This window comes from Manacus vitellinus, unplaced genomic scaffold (genome assembly GCF_001715985.3).
Source record: "Manacus vitellinus isolate BGI_N305 unplaced genomic scaffold, ASM171598v3 scaffold_95_pilon, whole genome shotgun sequence".
NCBI classification, from domain to species: domain Eukaryota; kingdom Metazoa; phylum Chordata; class Aves; order Passeriformes; family Pipridae; genus Manacus; species Manacus vitellinus.
In genome coordinates, this window is record NW_021940896.1 from 426,863 (window position 1) to 440,386 (window position 13,524).

At 40.4% G+C, this 13,524-nt stretch overlaps 1 protein-coding gene across 2 annotated transcripts in view; it reads right to left on the bottom strand.

Annotated features, from left to right (window-relative positions):
- Window positions 1–2,920: 2,920 nt before the first annotated feature.
- ZNF711 (zinc finger protein 711) overlaps window positions 2,921–13,524 on the bottom strand; it is a 16,555-nt gene continuing 5,951 nt past the window's right edge. The window contains exons 3-8 of one of the 2 annotated variants that reach the window (XM_008922209.2): window positions 9,335–9,493; window positions 8,835–8,981; window positions 8,111–8,248; window positions 6,918–6,965; window positions 6,250–6,393; window positions 2,921–5,794 (exon numbers count right to left, since the gene is read on the bottom strand). In XM_008922209.2, the coding sequence (XP_008920457.2) occupies window positions 4,617–5,794; window positions 6,250–6,393; window positions 6,918–6,965; window positions 8,111–8,248; window positions 8,835–8,981; window positions 9,335–9,493 (1,814 nt within the window). In that variant the 3' untranslated portion in view covers window positions 2,921–4,616. The remainder of the gene's footprint in view (window positions 5,795–6,249; window positions 6,394–6,917; window positions 6,966–8,110; window positions 8,249–8,834; window positions 8,982–9,334; window positions 9,494–13,524) is intronic. The other variant, XM_018086456.1, reaches the window with a different exon arrangement.

The following is a 13,524-nucleotide window of genomic DNA, read 5'->3' on the forward strand; positions in this document are numbered from 1 at the left end:
AAAGAGGGTTAAATTAGTTAAATCCTATCCTTTGCATGAGGATGGCCATGCCCATCTGAAACCAATTATTATTCTAAAACAACTCCCCCTTTCTGTAGAGCAGTGACACGTGGGGTGCACCTACAGAGCTAACAAAGTAGTCAGTGTCTTCTATCCCAATAAATAATCTTACTTAGACTGTCCCTAAATGACTTTTCACCTTTGGTGATCTACAAAAAAAAAAGGCTTAAAAGAGGCAGAAGGCCATGTTTGTCTAATGCCATCCCTTACCTGTGCCTGACTGGGCAGGGGTCCTGACTGCAGGTGCCCCAGGAGCACAGGTGCCTCACTGTGGTTGTGCTGGGCAGGGCTCTGGAGAGGCTGCAAAGAGCAGAAATGTGAGTTACTGATGGGCACAGTTACTGTGGGCTGGTGTCAGCCATGCAAGGGCAGTGCATATCCACTGCCCATGCCCTCAGTGACACCAACCTGTGTTTCCTCAACTCCCTGGCACAGCAAAACCCACGCAGGGAACGCCCCTGAGGGCAGACACAGACTCTGAACAGGAGTTCCTGGGTGTGGTGGGACAGTTCCCCAACAAAGGCCACCACTAGGCAAATAATGTGTTTTGCATATGCAGCTGGCAGAATGGTAAATCCCAGTGAAAACAGCACACCTCTTCCCCACACTGGAGCAGAGAGGCACGGGCAACCTGTTCAAAACAAGCCCAGTTTGCTGCTCAGGACAGGTGGCTGTACTGGAGGGGTAGCAGGCTCAGCCCCTTGAAGGCTTGGGGGTGTATTTGTAGACTCTGCACTGTAAATGCTACAGAGCACAGGTCATAACTACACACTGTACTCACAGATAAAGCAACAGAGAGTTGTTAGAAAGCTGAATTAGACTAGTAGGTAAAGCATGTGGCCATTTCTTTATGGGCTGGGCTTTGTTTTCAAACCAGATTTATTTAAAAAGCAAATTTAGTATTTTTCATTATAAAGTACCTGTTACTTGCTGTGGTCTCAGCTGTCGCCTCTTTTCTGTTGCACTGGAACTGATTTACCTAAAAGTGCTTTCTGCTGGAGTTTACAGAAACACATTTTTCTCATTTACTCAGCTCTGTAAATGCTACCTATAAACACTTTGCTTGAGATAATTTCCCACCTCAATGTCAGACAGTTCCACCAAGATTTCTACATTTTTTTCAGGAACAAATTAGAAAAATCAGACAGCATTTACTTCACATATTTACAACAATACACAGTCTGTCCTATTTGACTGTCTTTATCAACAGTGTTATTAGATAACCTCTCACTGTCTGAACAGAGTCTGGTTTTGCACTGAAGAGCAGGAGAAAAATTGTCTTCTGATTTTTGTGACAGACCTTTCTGTAACAAGGAAGTTTCTCTCCCTCAGCTGTGAAATAAAAGCCAAAGAGAGTCCTGGTTCAGAAGTTCCTGACAGCTCTGGAGTCACACACACCACACCCAGGTAACTCACCCTCACCTCCAGAGTGCAGTGCTGCTCTTCTTCCCTGTTTTCTATTTTAGTAATTGTGGGCATTTGAAACCTGAAGAAAGAAAAACACAGATGATCAAGACACGAGTCATTTTTTAACTGCACCCGTCAGTCTGTCACTCCAATAAAACTGCACCAAACAACTGCCATTCCAGAACAACCCTTGCACAGCCTGTGAACTCCCCTTGCTCAAGCACCATTTGTCCACCACATCCAGCCTGGCAGGAGCAGAGGAGGGACACAAACAACAGCTGAGCTTCCTCCATGTGCTCCCAGCAGTGACAGCCCCACCCACAGCAGGTACTTCACCGTACCCCTTTCCCACTCCAGGTTCTGTGGAGTGGCAGCCCATCACAAACCCTGGGAAAGGGACCTGTGGAGGTACTGAGAGACACATTTTACTATGACTTAGGAAGCATTTTTAGAGTTGTGACACCTCCATGGTGACAACACAACAGTCACCAAAATTCTTTTCAATGTTTACTGGGAAAGTGCACTGAAAAGGGACTGTGTCTTAAACTGCTGAAGAGTCAGGTGACATTTTATTCTTCCATTTCAGAAGATTTAAAATGCCACTTTCTAGTAAAATCTTATGTCAAGAACAGCAATCAACCCCTTGCTTTGCTACAGAATTATTACCTGATTATTCCATCCACCTGTAAGGTGGGGAAAATGAGCCAGCAGGGCCGTGGGCTTCCTCACAGAGCCAGGGTGATCATCTTCGAGCTGCTACAAAGAAACTCTTTCAGTCCAAGTATTCAACACAATAGGAACAAAGCATTAACATGGTCAGAAAAGCACAACTTTTTTTTTGAATGCTACCTCTGACTGCAAAGCAAAGCAGCAGCAACGAGAAGATAAATACATTCTGCCTGCTTAATTTCTCCTTTTTGGTGCAAAACCTACGAGTTCAGTGGCTCAAAGCCTGTTGGAAATCCTTGGTCAACTGTTCATTTAAAATCACACTTCCTTCTTCAAGTTTTTAATCTACTACTGATGTTGTAATTCAAGTATCCTAAAAAGAGAGGGACTTTAGGATAGCAGCATTTTTACTATTTCACTCTGCAAGCTGTTCTTATTACACAGATAAAAAGGAAAAAAAACACCTACCTGAGTTTTCCCAAAACATGTGAGAAGCTTTACGTTCTCTTAAAGGAAAAATAATGTCAAAGGAATGTCAGTATCACATTTGAGAATAATTCGAGAAATAAACAAAATAAGCACATTAGCTGTAAGTTTAAAGGGTTAGTCAAATCAAAGCCAAAGCTCTCCCCCCAACAGTCTGACAAATATACCTCCAGTAACCTGCTTCTGGTTCAATGTTATTACATACTAATCAGTGAATAATGCAATTAAAAATATCAGGTAAGTTTCCACAGAATGAGACTTTCCTAAACACCATAAATAAAAAGCAAACTCCAAAAACTTTGGAGTGCAAGAGATGCGTTTTATTGTATGCCCGTTACGATGAGTAACACATTTAGAAATAATAATCCCACAGAACAGTGACAATCTTATTTTACAGCGTGTACATCATTTTTTATAGCCACATAAAACACATATTTGTCTAAGAGATTTCCCAAATTTAACTTTCTGAAGTTTAGAAATATAAAAAAAATTTATTCTCAAGGAACTGATTCTCATCTGGTGCAAAAACAAAACCAAAATATGAACATTATCTGGAACACAAAGCCACAATATAGCATGAAGTTACAATTTCTCATGTGAACAGCTGTGTGCAAACATGAAGCAACTAAAAAAGTAAAAAATACACATTATATGCATAACATTTATGACCAGGTTTTTCATTAAATAGCCCTAGACCAGCTCGTTATATAAGCGCCATTGGATCTGCAGCATGCTAACACAAAGCATTGTAAAGGGATGCATATTTTAAATGTATACACTGTAAACTCAAGATCCACCTCCAAACTCTAGTGGCAGCAGATTTTTCTGGTTAAATACTGCATATATACTTTCTTACAGATTGAAAATGCATGTTTATAGCATGGTATAGATCTTTTTTTTTTTTAAAAAAGAATCCACTGAAAGGTGCAATTTTATGTCTATATGGAAAATTTCCTATTAGGAGGTAGGACAGTAATTGTCATACCTGTTAAGAACACTGTCCTAAAGAACTTCTAAGTACTTTGAATTTTAATTAAAAAAAAAAAACAACTCTACAGTTTTCAACTGTTTTTAATATTCTTTTTTAAAGAAGATTTTTAAAGTAGCGAGAAAAAAACTAGTGTTGTCACAACACTATGAGCTGCATCCATTTTATCCTTAAAAAAAAAGTCAAATTCAAAGTTAATTTTGTTATATGTGCCATACTGAACAACATTCAACTGTAGTTTCAGATAAAAAAAGGGAAATTATGTACATATATATCTTTAACCCTAGCACCAGAACACCACCTCTGAGACCATAACATAGTGCTCTATTTCAAACATCAAATCCTGCAATAAAATAGGTTAGCAGCTTTGAAAACCAGTAAAAAAATGCTTCTTGGACCTAAACTAATAAAGGAAACCAAAAAGTTTCCTGATGAAATGTTCAAAAAAAAAAAAAAAAAAAATCAAACCAAACAAGGGACAACCCCCCCCAACTTTGAGCAGTTCTGAAATTCAATTTCTAGGCACAATTAAAACGTTGGGATGAAGTGACTGACTAAAACCCCCCGTTCAAAACTGCACAAGAAGTGAAGACTGGGCTCCTTTGCAAACCTTTTGTAACTCACCCCACCAAGACTCCGAACTGTTTTCATATTGGAGACAAATGTTACTGACAAAATGGGTCACACAGTGAGCTCTGCTCTGTCTTCTGTACTTAGCCATGGGAAATACTATTCACCTGAAGACATTCATCCATCTTCCTGCAACTTTAAGACATTCATCCAACCTCTCCATTCTATAGTGCTCTTTAGGTTCTGATAAGCAACAATCATAGGGCTATGAGATCCCCTGCCAACCCTAATACTTTTAAGACTTTTAATACAAAGAATGTAAAGTTATGGTTTAATATCAAGCTTTGAAACCAGGAGAAACAGTTCGTGAGATTTATTTTTTTCCCCAATTAGCATTATCACAGTTTCTACACCGCCTCCTCCTGCAGCTCCTCTGTCACATTATGGCCTCCTTGTGGTGCCTCATGATGTGCTGATTTTTCTCGGAGGGCCTGCGGAAGCCCTTTTTGCAATACTCACACCTGTGGGGGTAGTCCTTGGTGTGGATGGAGATGACGTGCCGCTTGAAGCCCGACGCGTCCGTGGTGCTGTACTCACAATACTGGCACTGGTACACCTTCCTCCCACTGTGGGTCTTCATGTGCTTCTTCAGTTCGTTCTGCTGCCTAAAGCCTCTTTTACACCGTTTGCATTTAAAAGGCAGGTCCTTGGTGTGAACGGAGAGGATGTGCCCGCTAAGTACAAAAGGATCTGAGGTTTTGAAGTCACAGTGCCTGCACTGGTGGATCTTTTTCCCTTTGTGGGTCTCGCTATGCTTTTTGAGCTCCGAGGGCCGGTGGAAGCCCTTCTCGCACACCTCACACTTGTGGGGGAAGTCCTTCGTGTGAACCGAGATAATGTGTCGCTTCAGGTCACTGGAATTGGTGCTCTTGTGGTCACAGTGGGGACACTGGTGAGTCTTGTGCCCTTGGAACAACTCCATGTGCTGCTGCAGCTCCTTCTCGTCGGCGAAGGCCTGGGGACAGTGCTCACACTTAAAGGGCAGGTCAGTGCCGTGTTTGGTTTTGATGTGAGTTTTCAGGTTGGACTGGTCAGCACACCTGAACACACAGTGCTGACACTGGTATGGCTTTTCCCCCGTGTGGGTCCTCATGTGCTTTTTGAGCTCCGAGGGGTGGCGGAATCCCTTCCCGCACTCCACGCACACGTGAGGGAAGTTCTTGCTATGGACTGCCAGCAGATGTCTGTTGAGTAGTCCCTGCTCTGCAGTCTCATAGTCACAATATTTGCACTTGTGTAGCTTGGGCTCCTTGTCCCTCAGGATGAGTTTGTTGGAACTCAAGGGGCTCGCTTCTCTGTATCTTCTCGTGTACTCTGTAAACTCGTGAGTTTTATCAACCTTATTTATAAGTTTATGGCTTTCCAGATGATTGTGGAAACTTACTTTTTTGTTGGTTGTAAAGTCACAGTCTGTACACTGGTACTTCTTCTTAATCATATGATCAGGATGGTTCTTCATATGCCTTTTCAAGAATCCTCTGGATTTAAATTTTTTCCCACAAATATGACAAGGGTAAACTGTTAGGGGCTGTCCATCAGGACCTATTATAACAGCTGTTTTTAAACAAACAAAAACAAGTTATGAAGGAAACACATTTACTGATGAAGTTTTAAATCAGCCAAGTGCTGTTCAGATTCATGCACTTACACTTGCAGCAGAGAGAGTGGTTCAGTAGTTTAAAAACAACCAATCCACAGCACCTATAGTTTATATAATTTTAGGAACTGCTCCAACAGATCAGGAATTATCACATGTGCAGTGAATATAGCCATGGTTACTTTCTAATAGCTTGCAACATTCCAATGAATTGCATCAGCCCTGAGTGTACTGACTCTGAATAGCAAAAATACGACATTTTCTATGCACAGAACTGGAGGGGGGAAGGACACAGGAAATATGCAAATCATCATTTAGAGCTTTTAATTCTGCATCAGCTTAAAAAAGAGAAAAGGAATAGCACAGGAGTAGGTGGCACTCCATGACAATACCGTAGCCATCCAGTGTTTACCTGTTTGCCATTGCCTGGCCTCTCCTCTCCTCCTTTTCTTGGCTTTTTGTTTGAGCACTCTATTAGTGCCAATGCTATCACAAATCTGCAGGTACTGTGTTGCATTACCGTTTTTGTTTTCTAATCGTGTATCCAAGTTATTTCCTAGAAACAAAAATTAGACACCGTAAAAAACCTTAAACAACTTGTTTCTTTGGGACTGATGACTGGAATTGCACAGCAGCATTTTAAAAACAAATATTGCCCTTTCTTCTACCATGAACACGCATAAAGAAGAGAAATGCCAATATAAAGCACTCTCTCTTTCCTGGCAAAAGTCAGGAATATAATTGCTTAAATACTGATTAATTTTTAAATATATTCCTTGATTTTTCTTACTTCTCAACACATTAATTTCTTATGAGTTATGCTGGTTGTTCCCTTCTACTTAACTTATTTTTACTTCTTAAGAGCTGCATTATCCCTCCTCTGTCTGCAACACTGCCTTAACAACCTGGCAGTGCCTCCCAACTTCCCACCCCTCCAAAGGCCTAGAGATATCTAGAATTGCTTTAACTCAAAATAGTAGAGAAAGACTATGGAGTCCTTCAATGTAGAATTCCCTGACACATAAATGCACATATTTTCAAGGACAGCACAGCAGTTTTAATGTTGTTACAAGTTCTCACCTGCCGCTTGACCATCTTCGTATCTTCGGGGAAGCCTTCTTTCATCTCCTGCAGAAAATGGTATTTTAGTCATTATAAATTAAAATTATTTTTAAACATGATGGCTTCAAAAGTCTGATAATGAGAGAAAACTAACTTAGGTAATAAATAACAGCTTAACACCGTCCAAAGGGAGATGTGCAGCTCACAGTCAGTTCAGTGTTCTGTAATCACGAGCCCCAGGAAACAAAATCTCATCTTTGTGGAGAGTTAATATCCACTAAATCTGTGCTTGCATGCTTGCCATGCTGGCTTTTCTGCTTTTCAAAATCAACATGCTTGTTTCTGCAAACTTTTAACCTCATCTATCAGCTCAGATACCAACCCAGAGGTTATCTGCAATGTTCCTGAGATGGAAGCACGTTATCTTTCTGGAGTAGGACCAGGCTGATAAGAGGACTTGGCCCTGATCAGCTTCTCAGCACTGATCTACATGAGGCCCTGTGAAGTTCTGGAAGATGTACAAGGAACACCTTAGGAGTGTATTCCTCATTTTGCATTGGAAGTGTTCACTGCTATGTGTCAAAGCTCTGTGGTTCTGAACCCTTTCATCAACCCAGGCTCACATCATCACACCAATGAATTTTAACTGACTTGATTACTTAATTGTAACATAAACCACAGACGACCCAATACCCTCTTAACAAACATTTAACGCACCAAAATCCAAGAAAATCATATAAAAGAATAGATAGAATTCAGAATATATCCTAAGACAGTTTCACAATTTGAAACATGGCTACAGAGAACAAATCCCCTTTTTTCTTTCTGTTTCTAACCTGAAGGACTAACAGGCTTAGAACACTTGCACAAACTGAAATTATGAGGAACATGCTTACACATTTATTCCTACATCAGTTTTTTTCCCCCTTACCCCCAGCCAATGTAAAATACTTAAGGCTGTTCTTGTTCTAAGATCTTCAACAGCCACCATGAACCATCAAACCCCACACACGTCTGAGCTGGGATCAGGAACAGCATAAAACCCCTCCTAACAGCTTTCCTTTCTACTTCATGAAACAAAACACAGATCAGGAGGAGCTGTTTCCAAACTCCTGGAACAAGGTGAGAGATTGTCACATTTGCCCAGAGATTCTGGAAGCTGGATGAGGGAGGGAATAATGGATGGGATTTCAGGAAATACAGATTCCTACCGTAAGCAGCAGCCCAAGCAACAGGGACAAACGTTTTATTCACGCCAGAGTCCTCGAGCTGGGTGTCTGGAAGGGATGTAGCTTCTTCTTCACCTACAATAACTTCCATATAAACTTCATCTGCTATTTCAGCACAGCCTGGACGAGGGGAGAAGAATAAATCTTCAGTTTTATTCTGTTCATCCTAACTTTTCCTTCATTAAATTTGCTCTCACTCTGCTTGACACCCATTATAAACTACTTTTCTTCCTGTGGCATTTAGAACCACCTCTGCCCTTAGGGCATCACTGTTTATTCAGACATTCCTTAAAGAGAGAAAACACTTATCAATAAATACAAATCCAAACCAAATACCAACAGAATTTCAAACATGTAAACTTACAAACTTGCAACTGATGGCATTTGCTACTTTGCCAGAAAGCTGCTTAATTCACAGGAGGAAAACAGAAAAATGAAAGTTTGACTAACCTCATTAACCTCATCCATGGACACGTTAAATTTAATATAAATAATGAAATGATTGCACACAGTATGCACAAAGTGCACTATCCACAACACTTTAAAATAATCATTGCCTGCTTTTTTTTTTAGGGAAGATGAGCTTAGTTTTCTACTACTCCAGGCTGAAGAATCCTTCAGAAAAAATTAAAAATGTCCTTGGGAATGATGGTTATATTGGTGTACAAACAGCATGAGAAACAAAAATGTTTCTTGTTATGCTTACTAATATCTTCATCTTCCTGAGAGGAGTCCTTAACAGCCATGTAAACCATTTTTTCTCGCTGCATTCTCCCAACACCTCCTTGTTCAATCACTCCAGCTACAGAATGGCCATTGTGAAAGTCACTCTCAGTGACAATTTCTGTCCCACCTTTAACAAAAAGAAATAATAAAGTTACACATGTTAAGTAAATGTGAACAAAGTCATCTTTAATTTCACATTTAAGTATTTTTTTCCTATTTACAACAAAACTGTTTTTCCATAAAATTCCAATTAAGTGTTTTTACATTCAGGTCTGTCACAAAACCACACAGGTTTGATACTCCAGAACAGAGGAGGAGAAAGGTCTCTCAGTGTACCCTGAAAAATTCAAACCTGAACAATCCCCATGTCATGTCCTACAAAACACTCCACTCACTGGGTTACGTGGCATAAAGAACAACAAACAAAAACACCCTGAAACTCCTCACACTACTGGAAGAATAAATAGAATTTAAAGGTACCTATTTCAACATCATCTTCAGCTTCAGCTTTAAATATGTACACTTTGATAACTTCTGAGCCAAACCCGTCATCTTTGGCAACGTCATCGTTTGCCACCTCGGTGCTGATCTTCAAGGGAGTGCTTCCTATGTGGTCCAACTTCTCCCCAACATCATCCACTGTAACGAGAAGAGAACAATAATGAGGTTCAAACACATTTTCAGAAGTCAAAGTAACCAGCAGCATGATTTTCTCCACTATTCTCCCCATGCACAGTAAAGGTTTGTATTCATAAGTGGCCTTTACAGAACAGCTCAAGGAGATTCCAGAAGTTCAGTATCATTTTACTGCAACTCAGGAAACACAGCAGGAACTACAGAATGAAGGACACAAGAGGGAGCCTGTCATCAAGGGGAATGAGGCAACTGGTTATGGCTGAAACTATTACATTTAGAGAGCAAAAACGTATCAATAATTACACATCTATCCAATAATGTTAAAAACTAACTCAGAATTGCCTGTTACAGTCTAAGAGTCCCCAAAAGTTTCAGTACTCTGACACACTGGTGACTCAGATTTAGTAGCTGAAACTAGCCAAGTGTGATGACTTGGAGTATATTCCCAGTTAAAGTGTGCATCAAAAATCTGACATCTTCTTCCTAAAAGAAATTATGACTTTATCCACTTTATCACTTGAAAATGTATTAATGAAGATTATGGTATAATATAGAGCTGATTAAATGATGCAGTGACAATAAATCCAAATACTGCTATGTGAGATTGACTTCTCATCCTTTATGTACACATTATTTGGGCTATATATTCAAAATACTCATTGTACTTGTACAACAAAGAATACATTCAAACTACTAAAAGCAGCACTATTTTGGTAAAAAGGGCATTCTCATAGATGTCCTAAGATTTATCCCAAATTGCCAGCACAAAGGCCACTGAACTAAGCATCTTTCTGACATATGTACCAAGACACTTCTCCTGGGGGATAAAATTAGCTCCTGTGCAGATGGGCAGCACAAACCTGTGCGATGCTCAACACCCACCGAAGGGCTGGAAATGGAGGAGAATCCCACAGAATTAAACCCATTCCAGGGAAACAGCAATTTACTGCACACAGGACATTAAAATATGTGTACACGAGTTAAAAAAATGGTGGCACTGAGCATTAAAGTGACAGCAGCTTCCAGGACTCCGTGTGGATCCCAAGGGCTCTGATCCCTGAGGGAAGGCTGGCTCACCTGGGGAGAGCTGGGCTGGTCCCAGTGCCCTCCCAGTTTCCTGCCCCAGGGCAGTGGTGACAGCTCCCAAGAGCTGCTTTAACCAGCACTGGGCTGAACTGGAGTTACTGGAGCCTTTAACACTCCAGGCAGTCCCACGAGGAGGGTCAGAGCCTGCCAGGGAATGCCCCTCCTGCAGCAGGGCAGGAATCCACCCCAGCAATCCCAAACTGAGCTCTTCCCACTCACAGACAGGGTTCCACAGAACACTATCCAACTACCACAGCACTGAGAAACCTCATCTCTGCTTCACTAACCTTGGATTGCAGCACATGAGCACAGAAGTCACTGAGGACACGACTAGACAAAATGTAGGTAAGTACAAGGAAGTATTTCTTTTAATTTTAGAACCTCTGTAAAGTAAGAAAATTAAATGGAAAACACTTCAAAAATGCTGGTTTAGCTGGGGGTTTTTGTATACAACAGAATAAGTCCAATGCTGAAAAAATACTAAACTTGGATCAGGAGAAAAAAAATTAAAAATCTGCTTGGGAAATTGTTTTTTTTTTAAATAAAACCCATTCTAAATATCTACTGAAATTGAAGCCAGCAACATCATCACCTTAATCTGGGAGAGTCTGACATGTAGTGCATGGTGTTCATGTTACCTGGCAGGACAGAAGAGTCAGACACCAGAGCTGAGAGAGCCACAGAGCCTGGAATATTCCTTTGACACTCAAGTTTACCAGCACCAGGTTATTAGAACACTTTTATATCCACTTGGGAGTGTTACAGCACCTGCTGTAACAAACTGACATTTGTTATGCTGCCATGGTGGAGTTATTAGAACTCCAAAAGGAAAAGTGGAGATGCTCAAATATACTTATATTGGAAAAAGTATTTCCATACATTTACTATGCTTGAATTTATTAAAGACCATTTTCTTTTCTGCAAGGCTTTTATAAAAAGTTTTTTATTAAAGTCATTTATATAAGTTTCTTATCCATATTCTTTAAAATGATAAATATCTGTTTGATTTTAGTACAATGACCATTTCCACTGCATGTCTGAGTCTTTGAAGGACTGGAGGTAACTCACAACTCATACAGAGTTGTATGACTAGAAATGCTGCCAAAACCCTGAGAGAATATTTCAAAGCTTACTAACTGTAAGCTGTTCCTGTAAATTTAGAATTGGGAGGTGGTAATAAAGTTATTTTCAAATCTTCGACTCAAGCAACACCAACTTTTTTCTAAACTCCTAAATTTTATAATGTTGTAACATTATAATTTTATAACATTATCTGTTTGACAGAAATGAGTATTTCTTTATTGGGAGGTTATTTAACAATGGTAACTTCCTGCAGAACAGTGGGGCAATCACATATGTGATAAGAAGTTTTCTTTATGGCAAAATTTCCAACTATTTAACTAGTATTGTGGGCCAGTGACTGTGCACCACTGTGGAGCTGGTGAAATAATGTAAGAAAAAACCCACATAATTTCAGATAGTTGCCTTCAGATCAACTGCAATGCAACAAAAATCACGTAAAGGGAAAAAATGATGATTTTTTCAATTTTTATAGGAATATTTTCAGAAAAAAAACCCACCCAAAATATGAATATAGCACATACACTCACATACTGGGTTCTATGATTTCAAGTAAAGCCCCCAAATCTTCAATATCCTTTAAAAAATGGGGAGTTGTGTCTTAGAGGGGCAAATTTACAGCAGTACTTTTAAAATTTATGGTTGCTCCCACACATTAACCATCCTGTGTATATTCAAAGACCTTCAGTCTTTACAATTTCAGCTTAAAAAAAATGGAAACCTATCAGGAAGTCTGTGTATCCCGGGCCTCTGGAATGACTTTTCTACAAAAACAAATGCGTAATACAATGAAATTTGGAAAATATAAACTGGACTGAGAAAATGATACCAATATAGACTATTATCTGTAAGATGTGCCTTTTGTTTCAAATACCACCACAACAAAACACACTGAATTGGCAATTGCTGCTGCTTGAATTGCTGTCTTAAATGAAGGGAATTTCATGGTTTCCATCTATTTTTTAAACACATTTGTATAAGAGGACAGCAACCAACATAGCAGGACAAGTAATCTTTGTCAGATTAGAAAATGTTACTTTTCTTAAAAGCAGATCATGAAAATATTCTATTGTCTTAGTAATATGACTTCAATCACTGCTACCCCATCAGTGCTAAATTATCCCTGCTTTTCCCAGGGATGGCTCACAGCAACAGGAATGTTTACTTTCTGTCAATGGAATATCAAAGTGTCCTCCAGATCTGACTTGTCCACCAGAAACACTACGTATTATTATCTTGTCACTTAAAAGTGAGGGAAAAAACACAGCAGAGAACCTTTATAAATATATGCTGAATCCTCCTGAATAAACAAGGTCTAAAGGAAAACTCAGCACAGCTCCAGTGTTAAACTTACCTTCCTTGGCTGTTTTCAGGTGTGTGATGTCCAGATTCACCGTGGATTGCCAGCTCCCAATCCATGTGATGCCTCAGCATGCACTATGCTGGTGATATCACACCCACCACAGGAGCCAGAGGGACAACACGAGGGCAAGATAAGTCCCATGCTTTGACAATTCTCCGTGTTTTTCTAATGTCTGATCTACTTGTGTCCCATAAAATAGAGGAGCAGGAAGACTCAAATGCTTAGCAAATTATGCAACACTGTACTGTAAGATACTAAAAAGGAGGTGTTGGTGGCACAGTACCTTACCCCCGGGGCCAGCTCCAGGGTGGATCTGTGGTGGGATGGGGGTCACCAGCACAGTGCATGCGGGGCCGGCACACGGGGCGGGGGCTGGCAACCCGCCGGGGCTCTGAATATCGCAAACCTGAAAAACAAAAGAGGGGATGCTTTCAGCTCCAGCCTGCCCACTGCCCCCTGCACACAGAGGGTGTCACAGCCTGCCCACTGCCCCCTGCACACAGGG